The sequence below is a fragment of the Cygnus atratus genome, chromosome 2 (genome assembly GCF_013377495.2).
Source record: "Cygnus atratus isolate AKBS03 ecotype Queensland, Australia chromosome 2, CAtr_DNAZoo_HiC_assembly, whole genome shotgun sequence".
NCBI lineage: Eukaryota > Metazoa > Chordata > Aves > Anseriformes > Anatidae > Cygnus > Cygnus atratus.
In genome coordinates this window covers 19715683-19729960 of record NC_066363.1, presented here as the reverse complement: position 1 = coordinate 19729960, position 14278 = coordinate 19715683, and the positions used below count along the sequence as shown (strand labels likewise).

The window sequence follows — 14278 nt, the reverse complement described above, 5'->3', positions numbered from 1 at the left end:
TGCTTGTCCGCCTTTTAGCATGGTAAGATAAATCACTGATATCTTCCTTGCCCAACACTAAAAAAATAAATAAATAAATAAATAAGTACTGGCCCCGGGGCAAGCGAGTGAGCAGAATTTTGCAAGGCTGCATTTAATTTCTGCGTGCTCCTAACAATCGCCACAATTAGTTCCTTCTGCTATAGGCATACCTGCTTACAATGGAGAATCGAATGGCTTGAGATTTTCCTCTCTGCTGACCACCTCAGCTCTGCCAGATTTGCTGTTTTTTTTTTTTTATTATTCTTTAATTAAAAGAGACAACAGAATTAGAATTGTTTTATGTAAAATGAATAAACAAACAAACAACCCGACGCCCCCAAACAAGCACGAAATCCACGCCAGCTTCCAGAGAGGAGCGTCCACCTCCGAGTGGGAGCAGGGAACAGCTGGGTTCGAGAGTTGTTTGCTTTTGTGTGTGCCTGCGGCCTCCCCGCTTTCCCCGCTCGTGTGCCTGCCCTCCCACATCACTTTCACTGCTGTGGCGGGGGTGGCCACGCGTCGCTGCGTCCACGCAGGTTTTTTCTGGGGGGAGGAAGAAGAGCGGGATTTAATAATGCGTTACTTCTGCAGCCCCATCGAAGGGAAAACGAGCAGAGCAGTGGAAGTTGAGGCGAGGGGCAGGGGGAGCACAGCAACGGCGAGGGCGCGTGAGTCCTGCAGGCCCGCCGAGGGGACATAAACAGGACGATAAAAGTTGGCAGCGGGAACGCATTAGCCCTGCGAGCCACGTCGGGGGGAAAATAAACAAGACAGTAAAAAAACGACTTCTGCGGGCTGCGGTGGAGGGGAGGGCGGGAATGGGGGCGAGTCCTCCAGTCCTCCTGAAGGGGGCATGAGCAGAGTGACATCGCGGGTGGGAGCGGGGCGCATGTCTGCCACCTCCCCCAGCCCACACGGCGGGGAGGGGGGCAGCAACAGGCCCGGGCTAGGCAGGGCAGGGCGGGCGGCTCCGCACGGGCCGTCCCGAGCCGCGCCGAGGGGTTGCGGGGCCCGGCCCGGCGGCGCCGCCATGGCTCGCCCGGGGGACGCCGAGTGGCAGCACGCCGAGGTGGGTGGACGAGCCGGGGCGTGCGGGGGGCGGGGGGGGGGACACGGGCGGGCCGTGCCGGGCCGGGCCGGGCCGTGCCGGGCCGTCAGGTGGCCGGGCGGGCCCCGCGGGGCCGCCGTGTGCGCGGCGGTCGGAGCCGGTGGGGGGCGGCGGTGAGGGGCCGAGGGGGCCGCGCCCGTGCCGCGGGCCGCCCGGCAGCCATCGGCCGGGAGGAGGCCCGCAGGCCCGGGCCTTCCCCGCAGGGCCCCGCACTGCGCCTGCGCCGCGGCCCTGCCCGCCCGCCCGCTCCGCAGCGCGCCGCCGCCGCCTCCGGGCTGCCCCTCGCCGCCCGCCGCCGCCTGACGCAGCCCGGCCGGGGGCGAGCGGAGGCCGTGAGGCGGCGGTCATGGGCCCCGCGTCCCCGCCGTGGAGGCGGCGGCGGCGGCTGAGCGACTGAGGGGAGGCGGCGCCGGGGGAGAGGGGGTTGGTTAGGCAGGGGGCGAAGCGCGTGTGCGGGGTGCTGACGGCGGTGTGTTTGACCCGCAGATGGTCTCCAGCGAGCCCCTGCTGCTGCCGGTGTCACTGGAGGGCGAGTTCTCCAGTAGCATGAAGGAGATGATCGGCGGGTGCTGCGTGTGCTCCGACGAGAGGGGCTGGGCCGAGAACCCGCTCGTCTACTGCGACGGGCACGGCTGCAATGTCGCAGTGCATCAAGGTGAGTGAGCGGAGGCAGGCCGCCGGGGTGGGTGCCTCCGGCCTCGCTCCTTCCTTCCTTCCTCACGCTCCCGGCCCTCTCCCCTCGGGCCTAGTTCCCTCCCAGGCCCCCCTTTCCCCTTCTTTCACCCCCCTCTACACCCCCGAGGCCCTTCTTGTCACCCACGGAGCCCCTTTGGCCCTCTCTAGGGCCGCGTGCTCTCCGGGCTAACCCGTCCTGTCATCCCGTGGCCTTCCAGCCTGCCTGGCTTTTCCCTCATGAGAGACTTCCTACGCTGTGACTTCCTGTATTATGACTACTAGAAAGGAAGAGCGGGACTTCCATTTTTCTCCCTCTTCCTCCCCTTGTACCTTTTCTGTGTTTATTATGCTTCCTCCTTTGCACCCGGTTAACAACCCCAGCTACAAGAAGTCCAAAGACTTCAGAAAACTCCTTTTTTGCAGAACTTCCTGCTAATCTCCGTTCTGGCAGTTCTTGCTGTATTTCTTCCTTCCTGCGCTCAATTCCTGTCATCCCTGCCTTTTCCAAGTTAGAAAAAATTACTCGAGGGGCAGCCAGTAGGTGAGGAGGGTGTAGGACCCGGAGGCAGCAGCGTGGAGGGAAGACTTAGCTGTCATGTGCTCGCTTCCCCTGCCTGCCTTTCCTTGAATGTCATTTGGCTGCTGGTGCCTGGTAGATGAGGAGACTTCCTGTTGTGGTTCTGCAGGAGGAGGGTGCCGCTCCAAACGGCTGATGAGGGATTTGTTTGGATTAGTAGAGGCTGGTTGGTTGGTTTCCAGCTCAGCTCAAGAGCTGGCATGTTCCCTGTATGTGTGATTGTTTTGTTTCTGTCAGTGGGTTGACCCTTCTTTTGAGAACAGAGGGAGGGACTGGATTCTGCTGCTTACATTGTAAGAAAGGAAGTTGCGATGACTTTTGCTTTATGCGTAGCAGAAACAAGGAATAAAATAATAAAATGGTAGCTTCTCCGTATCAACTCCCAAGCAGTCATATGAACTCTGTGGTTGGTTCTTTGACTCCTTCTAGATGGTGAACATATTGGAGGAGAGGTAAAATCCTAAATCCAGTTTATTAGTCTGAATGGCTAGTGCACGTGAAAATACTTTTAATGTCTCTCTCATACTTGGTCTTACAATATACGTTTTGGTGAAGATGACATGGCACATGTTTTTTACACATATACGCTCGTTTGTGAACTGAGAAGTACTAATAATTCAAGGAGATGTGCAGAAGAATTCAGTTATTGGTGATGCTGGAGTTAGGGCAGAGAGGAGCTGAGAAGATCTGTGAAATTAGCCTGGTTTTGAGTTAGTATTGTATTGTCTTAAGAGCTGAATAACGTTAACCAGCAAGTTATCTCTGCTTTTGTGGAACCCTAGGATCGTGAAAAAGAACACTAAAACACGAATACTTCCAGAAGTCATAACTGAGCCACCTATTATTTTTGCATTATCCTCGGCATCTTCCTTTGCATCTAGAGCCTCACTAATGGTTTCAGTGAACAAATTTGATGATAGCAGCAGTTGGGTGCTCGCATACTCATGGAGCTGAAATAGTGGTAACAAGAGAAGTCTGTTTTGGGAAGTATTCCTCATATAGGGAGAGAATTAAGGAAGTTGGATACAAGAATATTGCGCTTTTGTAAGTTCAGGTCCAAATCTGAATTTGAATATGGAAGTGTGCAAAGTACTGCTTCTAAATCCAGATGCTGTTGTAGAGACCTTAAGAGAAAGAAAACTGTATGTCTTGTCTTACTGTGTCGGTAATGTTTTCATCTTGAATTTCATGTGTCACTGAAGATGGTAGAAGAAACATGTCCACTCTAAATTCACTTGTTGCAGCCTTTCTGTATTCAAAGTAGTTATTGTCAAGATTAAAGCTGGTAGTCCTCCCTTGAAATTCAGGCATAAGTATTCTCCACAAGACTTTCTGAACTGATTTTTTTTTAATTATTATTTTCAGTTAGTTCAGAGGAATCTCTTTTTCCAGCATTAAGTCATTGGCAAGTTGTGGAGTACAGTGTTCCTTAATGTGTTTAAAGAAGCTTTGCATAGTAGTACAAGTATTAAACCAAAGGAAGTCATGGAACTCAGTAAACAATATCAGAGCACAAACCTTTGGTGGGTGTTTTTTTAGGCTCTATATATTCTCTGTTCCATTTGCAGATAAAAGAGTACCTCGCCCTTGGTCTTTGCCCAACTTGTGTTGCCTTTGGATCTAATTGCCAGCTCTGTCTCTGAGTCGCATTCTGAAATTAGTTTCTCATTCTGCCCTGTCTTCTGGTAATTTAAATGTGTGATTGCACATTTAAAGTCTCCCACTTAATTTCTGGAGGAATTCAGAATTCCCCCCTTCCCATCTGTTGCTAATAGAAACGCAACTGAAACAAGATGTTTTCTCTCACGTTAAAGAACTTTATTGTACAGTGGAAAGGGGTTATCAAGATGGTTTGGTCTGTCAGTACTTGGATAACGTATTTGAAAATCTGACAACTGCTCTTAATATGACTGCATGTATGCATATGATAGGAAATAATTTCATTGATGTTTCCTTGTGGAAGGAAAGGTGCGTTGGCCAGATGTTTTATATACTACTACTGCATTGCTTGTTCTTTTCTTTTCTTTTTTTGGTATAGGCTAGCACAAAACCAACAATATTTTGGGATATCTACTAGAAGATACCAATATAGTCTCAGATTTTCTCAGAACTTTTAACTTACTAGATCTGTTTTTTTTTTTTTTGTAGTTATACACTTTAACCAATTTTTTATTTAAATAAAATATAGTCATTGGTAATTGAGATACTAAAAACATAATGACAGATTCAGGATTATTTTTGAGGAAAATTTTTGGCTTTGTTAATTGTTATTAGTCATTAAACACATGAGGGTATAAGAACACAAGTGCTATGAGCGAATCTTAACATTTTTTTACTCCGTCAGCCATTCTTAAAGTTTCAAACTGTGTTTCAAAGATAAACAGTATTGCCGAATTGATAAACTCGGTTGAATTTCTTATCAAACTCCTGTTTTTACGTACTGTGAAGACATTGATGATAGTCTTGCAGAGAAATTTGCATGTCTCAAAAAAATCTCTCTCCTAAGGGTTGATGTTGTAGCCTAGTTATATGTAATCAGTGTTAACCCTGATGCTGAGTTTAGTTTTTATTTAAAGCTTCATGTGAATTTTCAGGGCGAACCCTCCCCAACTTTTAATCTTGGTTAAGTTTATTATGGATTCCCTACTTAAATATGAGTATGAAAACTTGATTGTAACTAAGCAGATGAATGGATGTGTTATGACAAACTCCAATGTGTTAGTTGCTTTTACTTTTCTGTTTAAAAAAAAACCACAAACAAAAGAAAACACAAAACTTTACTACAAATGGCTGATGTTTGTTGCTGTAAAGTGTTTTACCTGTTTGGCAGGTAAATAAATAGCAAAACATATATAAAACCTTACTGCTTTTGAATGATTATATTACTCTTCAGCCTACCTAATATTTTTATTATTTAATCATAACTAATATTTTGCATAAATTGAAGTGGAAGGTTGTACTTTATTTCTAGTACCATCATGGTAGGATATCATGTGTGATGCATAGATGTGAACTTGACTTATTAATGTGAGATCTATTAATATGAATGTTACAAAAAAGCTTAGTATTAGTTGTACTGTAGTGCTGCTTACATTTGCTGAAATATTGTATCTTGTTCAAAACAGCTTGCTATGGAATTGTTCAAGTACCCACTGGACCTTGGTTTTGCAGAAAGTGTGAATCTCAGGAAAGAGCAGCCAGAGTGGTATGTGCTTTGTTTTTTAAGTAATGCTGGTTATAATGACTGTGTGGATGTTTGCCCAAGTATCCCAGTAATAGTAGAAAACAGCTTAGTTTCCTGTCATAATTCCATCTAGATGCTATTCAAAAAGACCTTTTTTTTTTGAGTGGAACTATTTAACTAAGTATTCTGACAGATATTTTTCTCAAACAACTGTTTCAAAGAGTATTTTCTTACCTATGGTGTGGGTGTTGTGTATTTTTGTCTGTTTAATACTTTTATAATTAGACACGGGGAGGAAATAGAACTCTTGTCCAATTTTCTTTTACAACAACTTCAGATTGCTAATTGAAAGATTCAGTCTAGGAACACTTAATCGATAGGGGTGTTCTTAATTGCAGAATCTAATGCTTACTTTGAATTGACCGTTGTCATGTGATACTTCTAATCAAGGAAACATTTTCTTCCTGTTTTCCTATTTACTTATTTATTAAGGGTAAGTAACGGGGATTCAGATAATCCTTCTGAGCAAAAGAAACCCCACTTTTTTCTTGATTACATGCAGTTCTACTGTTTTTTTTTTTTACTTGTATTTTATGAGCTCAAGCTGCATGATATCAGGCATTCTTAGAAAAAGAGAATCATGCTTGTCACTATTACTCTTTTTTTTGTTGTTTGTTTGTCTTCCAGCAAAAGATGAAATGAGTTTCTTTAGAAAGACTAAGCTGTTGTTTTACCTCTGAAAACAAAATTTTCATAAAAAAAATAGGAAAGAAGATGGTGCAGCATCTTGGGGCAGTGTAAATTATTTTTGACTTTCATATCTAAAGACACATGAAGAGCCCAACACCAAATTTTTAGTTATATCAGTGACTGGCAGCGTGTTTACATGAGCTTTTTGCTGTACCGATTTCCATTTCTAATATAAAGTACTATAAAAATTGTAGGATGACCTCCCAGGTTGTGAATTTTTGGCACAGGGCTGAAGGATCTCTCTCGTTCCTCTACTTTTTTCCCAGCTCATGATTTATATTTTCATAATGCATTAGAAACCTAGCCTTTTTTACTTGTTCCAGAGCAGATCTGTTGTTGGGAGTAAGAACAAATTGGAGTCAATGTGCTCTCCAAATATTTGTCAACAGAAAATCAAAACCACTACCCTTTCTAAGGAAAGGTCACTTCTTTCTTTTCATGGGAAGACCATCAACAATGTAAAGTTTTAGGAGGAAGGTTTTTTAATGTTGCTGAATTTGATATATGTAGTTTGACAACAAAGGAAAAATTGTAGAAGAAAAAAGATTGTCAAAGGAGGATTTTTCTGGTTCGTGATAGGGAATTCTTATCAGGACTTAGGATATAGCTGTTCCTGGCTTCACCTCACACAAGTTATGAAGGAGAACTGCACTGCCTTCTAAAATAAACAGTGTATCACTGCATTTCTGATAATTTCTTGAGTTTACCAAGGAGAATAGCTTTGACAGGTGTTAACACTGCTTCCTGAAATTAGTGAAGAATAGTGATCAACTTAACTCAGTTCTCTGCCCAGCGTATTCTATTCTTGTTTCCACCTAGTAAGACATCTATTTATGATATAGGTCAGGAACTTGATTACTGATTTGTTTTTTTTTTTTTTAAAGAAGCAAAAAGTCTTTTCTTCTATTTGTAATATAAATGAGTTCTTAAATGACCCCATGAGGTAGAACAGATTGGTAGTAGCTGAAGTCTTAACAACTGCATGCATGTTAGTGAGTTACAAACGTGGTGGCTGTCTCTGAGGTGTCTTGAAGAAGCCCTTAACATACAGAAACTGGCGATCTGATTCCAGTGGGAAAGCTGGAACTTTATTGTAATCAATTTGTCAGATGTACAAGTTGTACCACACTTAGACAAGCAACCCATCAATCCAATCATCAGTACAGGAGGCTGAAGCTTAGTTTTTCTGGTAACATTTTTGTCTAGAAACAAAACCAGAATTAAATGAATTGCATCACATTGAACATGCACATGCTTCTACTTACTTTTAATCTTCAAAAACACCTGCAAAGTCTTGCGCTCAAAGTGAATTTTTCCATGCTGATGTGCTCAGAATATTTTTGTTTTGTTAGTTATTTTTAAACGGCAGTTACTGGGCAAATAAATCCATCGGATGAGAGAGAAAGGTTCGATGCTTGCACTAAAGTTAGCCTTGGTTTAGTCACTGAATGAAACAGGCTAGGTCAGGAGCATGTGACTCAAGTAGGTGGATCACCGGAGAACTTCATGTAACAGCAGATCAGAAGTCAGCCTCCCAGGTATTTTCAGTTGTTACTCTCTGCTGTTCTGTTCTCTTTGGCGTCCTGAAGCTGAGCTGGTGCACGCTGCTGGTCAGTGGAGCTGTGGCTGATCTGTAGGCCATGCAAGCCTCCTGGCTGATTGGCTTCTGCAGTTTTGGTAGTGAGGTAGTAGCCAGCGTGGGTTTTGAATGGTGAGCTACTAGTTGGAAAGCATAGTTCTGTGCCTGACGAGCCAGACTGTGTCACAGCTCTAGTGGGGTCATATTTTTGTGTGTGTGTGAGGAACCGATTTTTGTAAATGTGAACTGTTTGGTAAAGGGATGCTTTGAGGTGTCTAGTAATTATTTGACTTAAAAATCATAGTCTTGCATGTGTAGTGCATAACAAATAGAAGGATGTAATCCGAATGTGCATTTTCTTAAATTGCTGTGTTTTTTGTTTGTTTTTTAATTCTTGTTTTAAAAAAAATCTTAATTTTCCCTAAGTTAGCTAGTTTATCTTGGATGTCTCATGGTGAGCATGGAACATAAATCTCTTCAAAATGGGGGGTAACAGCACTGAGCTCCGCTGGTGTCAGCATCAGCTGTTACAACACTGCATAGTGGGGGCCTTTTGATGTCTTCAGATGCACCTGAACTTCTGAATCAAAAAACTGGGGTGGTACGTGTTGATGTAGGAAAAAATAATATTAGGGTCCATGTGAGGATGTATATGTATGAAGTAGTATGTTACAGGCTTTGGGAAGTTGAATGTTGTGTGTATGTTGCTCAGACCTGACAGTCCTGCTATTCAGTATCCTAAAGAAGCTAAATTTAGGAATTGTAGCACCACTGTTGTTCAGAAAACCTTTTTTCCCCCATCATCCTGCTTTGAGCAAAGCATTTTTCTTGATGATCTTTTAAGAATGTTTTAATTATAGTATTCAGTGGGATATAAATAGACTGTGTGTTTGTTTTACTACAAGCTACTCTTCCTCATGCTTGTCATGAGGGAGCTGGAGTAATCCATGTGATTGAGATACCAGGCAGCACAGAGACATCTGACACTCACAGTTAGTTTCTGTCCGGTCAGGCTTATTAGCTGCACGGATCCTTGTGAATCCAACATGAATCAGAGAGACAAAGAGATCTCAGTAAAACTTCCTCAGAAGTCTGAAGTTCAGCACCACCTCCAGCACAGCTCAGCTTGTGCGTGGGAGGTCAGATTGCTTACGGCATTGCACGTGAGTTAATGTGACGTTGGTCTGGCTCACTGGAATATGCATATTACGAGCATGGTGTTGGGTCTGGAAGGAAGGTTGGAGCTGGTTGGTGGAAATTGCTCAGACTTGGTAAAGATAGTGTTTTTTCCACTTAGCATCTCTGTGTTGTTCTTTTTTGATGGCTTGTGAAGTTGAGCGCGGTACTGGCCTAGAACCGAATCCTCACGTTGCGTGACACTACAGCTGGCCTAATGAGCCACCTGGATTTTGGTCCTGGGAATGCGGTGTGGGAGCTGTGACTCCCTGTGGAGCTGGCCACGTTTGAGTATTGCTCATCTGGAGCTCAGATGCGTCTAGGGTTACTGCAGTCCCTGCACTCGCACGTGTATTCCTTAAAATTTGGTGCAGAGACAGAAAGGCTGCGTGCAGAGGCAGTGTAGGTCATACCATATTTAATAGTTAAGGAGTCTGAGCTGGGGAAACACAGCTGTACTGTTTGCCTCCAAAGCCAGTTCAGGTACGTTGTGCTGCTGTAGTCATAGGTTTCTGCTACTAAATCCTGCCAGACCCGAGCTGTGCCTGCATCTGCTACACAGATGATCCGCAGTCGGAATGCTTGAGGATAATTTTTTGTAAATCTGTAATATAACAATGGTTGTAGCTCTCCTCTCCAGATTCCCCCCTTATTTTTTTTTTTTTAAGTTTTCATCACCTGCGTCCACGAGTTTGTTATTGAAGAACTGCTCATGTAAGAGTTGTATGATGTATCCATAGTTCAGCCCCACTTCCCCCAGCATTTATATAATATAAAATAACCATGCTTGTAGTATTGCTTGCATTTTGCCTAGGCAGGAAGAGGCAAAGGAGGAGGAAATAGGAATGCAGACTTTGGATATGTAAATAGGTTTGTGATCAGAGCTCTGACAGCTCTGGCTCAACAGGTTGCCTCCAGGGGAATGGGTTCTCTGTGTCTGCACTTAGAGTCAGTTTTGGTGTGGTTATTAAACCTGTATCTGAAAACTAAAACGCACGTTGGTAAATACGGTCTCAATAGAGGGGAACTGAATTTTGGAAGAAGGAAATGGATAGTAATAACTTGCTGCTTTCTTTCTTCCTTCACTTTCAAATATTGTCCAAATAGCTCACTTCAGGATTAATTTACTATGTGTTCTCTTTGAAGATACCTCTTGAAATAATTCTTACAGAAATTCTGAAATGAATACGTATGTGTATCCATAATTTTCTTTAGAGGACATCTTTTATAAGAATATTATTACAATTACTTTCAAGAGTACTGTAGTAGTAGAAAAGTGGCTTTAGAAAAAACAGAAAAAAATACATTTATTTGTATTAAATAGATTTATTTGAAATAATTTTATTTCTACACAACAGTGGAATAGTAATCTTCTAAATAAGAGAAGTGACTGTAAAATACAAATTGCCAGGAGATTTTTTTTTTTTATAATTACGGGAAACTGCTATTTATTAATGATATCCCCGTGCTTCCCCTTCCTTCCTGCCACCCCAAAAGAAGAAAAACAGCCCTGCCTTGTCTTCTATGAATGGCTGTGCAGTCTAGAAGTCAGTGAATGTTTGTTCGTAGCTGGCTAACTGGAATAAAAGGTCTGTCTGAAGATACGTAGGCATATCATGTGAAACTTCTGCTTTCAGTCTGCAATCCTGTGGACTGAGAGATGTGTGGTTTTTGTCTGGTAGACCAGTGACTGCTGTTCGCTTTGCATTTCCTGAGTAGGAGAAAATCATTTTTCACGTTCAGATGATTTTTGTGTAAGTAATGATGGTAGACCTTTAACTTCATTGCACTGTGACTCAAAAGATGACTGAATTGGTTGGGGTCGTCCAGTAGCTGGTCAGCAGCTGGTAGTACAGGTGGCAGAAGGTGCTACAGAAATGGAATATAGTTTCTGTGTGCTTCCCACTAACTGGTGAGCTGAACCTTGTGCACTGTATTGTGTGCTGTGCATGTAGAAACGAGAATATTACTGGGATTTCTGTGTGTGCTGCTTTTTTCGTGCTCCATTTTTCTCTGCTAGTATGCATACGTGCTACTTGGTTACTGAATAAACAGCTAAGTTCATCAACTTATTTGAAGGAGAAATTCTGCTTTTTTTTGGCTTTGGTTAGTTGCAGTTTACCAAAATGAGCACCTTACTTCTACAGTACTTTGTGCTTACGTTAAGGTAAACATGGATATGTATGCTGTTCAGGCTTAAAAGAAGCCTGTATTACACAGTGTTACAGCTGTGTTATATTACAGAAGGACACTCAAGCAAACTGTCTCATACTCTGTCCTTCAGCTCTTGCTTTAGTTGGGATACTTTTAGCCTGGTAGCAAAAGCTGCGGTGACTGGTTGGAAATCCAGCCAAACGTGATGGGTCTCTCTCCTGGCTTTCCGATGCTTTCCATTGAAGATAAGTGTGTTAATTTTAAATTTTGTGTACGCTTATAGTTGGATGCCTGCAGCGTGTCAGGACTTGCTGGTCTTAAATCTGTAGTGGGAAGTTCGTGGCTTTGCACTTGTGAAGTTGGAGCCGTGTGTCATCACTGCTGTTGGACTGCTCTGGATGTTACCACCTCTCTTCTCGTTACCTTACGTGTGCCAAGTGAAAGTATGCCTACATGTCCCCTGTAGTACGTACTGCCGGGATGGCCTTGGAAGAATGCTGATTTGCATGTTGAGTGCCTCTAATCTTCTTGTCATATTCTGTAAATTTATTGCCTGTACTAGATGTTTTTGACAGAGCTAACTGAATCTGCATATATCTTTAGCTGATGCCTTGATAAAGAGAACTAGGTCGAGTCTCTGTAATTTATCCAGGTATAAAGCCCAAAATGCTTCAGGTAGTCAGTCTGTTTTTCTTTTACCTGTCAACTGTCTGCTTAAAAAAAAAAAGTTCTCTCCTCCTGGGACAGATGACTGAATAGAGATGGGGCAGAGATTTGGCAAATTTGTCAGCATCAAGAAATGATTATTTGAAGAGGGAGATGACTTAATTTCTTAAGTTGTCAAGTTGCAGAACATAGCACTTTGGAAGAGAAGTACTGACAGCATGCGTTCGTTTGCTCTATTAGTGGTGTCAGCCAGTTGGGGATTCGGGAATGCTCTCCCCATGGTGGCAGAAGATCTTTTGATTTCTGTTGGTTCTTTACTGCGGCTTATAAGTACTGGAGCCTAGCATAAATCGTAAGTTAGAAATGCTGCAACTTCAGTAGTTTTGCTTCTTTTTGGGTTTCTTGTTTGGAAAAATTGTGTAGCAAAAGTCAGCAAGTAGCTAGCTACAGATAATTGTTACAAGCTGCTGTTTGTGGAGCCATTTGGATCAAACTACGGAAGGTGAGCATTTTGTGTATTTACGAATAAGGTCATAATTCCAAAATACTACTGATAAGGTATCTTGCTAGCAAGCTGTAGTTTAGGAACTGATAAATAAGGAAATGTGGATTTGATAACATAGCAGTCAGATACTTTACATGGATATTCTAGATATTGTGTGTTATGTAGATAACACTATAGGCTATCTGGTATCTAGATAGCAGTATTGGCTGGGCTCTATATTCCAACAGAAGCTTTTAGAAAAGAAGTTATGTATAATTAGTCCTTTTTGCTCTATTGAACAAGTGAAAAATGGAAATTGCGACTTTGGTAAGGAATAATAGGCAAGGGCTTGAAAAATCAGAATTAATCTCTAATGGGAGGTTTGAAAGTATCTAACTGGTTTAAGGAAAAATCAAATAAAATATTAGTAACGTATCAGAGTAAAAGGATTTGATATGAACAGGTAGCCTGAGTTTGGTGTGAATGAAGGGTCAGTAATTTCAGTAGCCCCTGGGAATGCTTGTGGATTTTGAGGGATTTTCTGGAGGTTTCAAGGGCTGCAAAGTTGATCTTCTCTGGCTAGTCCTTCTATGTTGGCAGTATCGGTTTTGCGTCACACGAGATAGTTTGAGGAGGTGAATGGAAAAATGAAATGTCACTGGGTTCTGAGGACTGGGGTAAGTTATTGCCAGCAGATGTAGACATGGTCAGTCTGGTGTACATCCTGTTGCTGGGTCTGTTTTTGTACGAACCGCCTGTGAATTCTCATCTCTTGATAGAATATATGCCAAGATCTAAATTTCCAGTATATTGGTGTGTCCCACTCTGCGATTTTTTGTTGTTGTCTGTTGTTCAATGGTTATATTTTTATGTAAGTCTTTTCAGAGTATGATGCCTGTATATAGGGGAAGCCATGTTTACATTGGCTGTTCAGTCCCGTGTCTGCCTGAATCTAACAACCTAATCACTAAAAGTACCCCCAAACTTTTTTTTTTAATAGGTAGAATCTACAGTTTTTCTTACGTCCATTGTTTTCATTTCAATGCATTTTTAATACCATTTTTTTCTGTCAAAGAAATGGGCCAAAACATTAGGGAGAGGGGGGATGTAGAAATAAAAGCATAAAAGGAAGTTGAGGAAATGTAAGGCTTCTTCCTCTGGAGAGGAAGAGATACTAATTTCATACCATTTAGGGGAGAAGGAAAATACACAGCAAAAACGTTTCTGTCTTAGAAGATAATTTTTCATCAAAAAAGGGAATGAAGGAATTCAACTTCAGTTACATGTGGGTAGAATTAATGTAGCAGCATTGGCAAGCCTCAAACTTCAGATAGGATGTATGATTAACTTTGTAGCCAGAAAAGTTTTCTAGATACTGCTTTTTTTTTCAGAATTTTAATTTTTTTGGCAAAAAAAAAAAAAAAGGGTATGCGTCTGCCAGCACCATATTGGTATACATTAACTGCAGGGACTACCCATGTGGATGTCTTTACCCTTCTAAACCAGTTTCTTAACCCGTATTTAGATGCTCTCTATTACCTGAAGTAGCAGTGTCTAATACTAAATAGCATATTCAAGGCCTGAAGGGTTGGGAAAGATCCTCTTATGCATGATAAAGAGTATCAGAGATGACTTCTGTGTTTTCTCCTTCTAACACCCTTGGGCTGAGACAAAATGGGATGGACTACTGGAGGTGCTAGGTTAAGCTGCACCACAGAACTTGGGGGATGAGTACCTGGACACAATCAGCTGTGCTGGAGGCCCCCACAGCTACTGATAAGTGGGAGACTGAGGTTGCTGAGAGCATCGGGGGCTGCCAGTTAGAAAGCCCCTGATTAGAAACTAACTTTCTGATCGGCTGCTTTGGTTTACCTTTGCAAGTCCATTCCTGTGCTTTGGGGGAG

The 14278-nt window shown here is 42.7% G+C and overlaps 1 protein-coding gene across 5 annotated transcripts in view; it reads left to right on the top strand.

Moving 5' to 3' along the window:
- MLLT10 (MLLT10 histone lysine methyltransferase DOT1L cofactor) overlaps positions 1 to 14278 on the top strand; it is a 129681-nt gene that overhangs the window by 8133 nt on the left and 107270 nt on the right. Inside the window, exons 1-3 of one of the 5 annotated variants that reach the window (XM_035545227.2) lie at positions 926 to 1090; positions 1616 to 1784; positions 5507 to 5586. In XM_035545227.2, coding sequence (XP_035401120.1) covers positions 1052 to 1090; positions 1616 to 1784; positions 5507 to 5586 — 288 coding nt within the window. In that variant the 5' untranslated portion in view covers positions 926 to 1051. Of the gene's footprint in view, positions 1 to 923; positions 1091 to 1615; positions 1785 to 5506; positions 5587 to 14278 lie in introns of those variants that run through there. The other 4 variants (XM_035545224.2, XM_035545225.2, XM_050708653.1 and 1 more) reach the window with 4 other exon arrangements.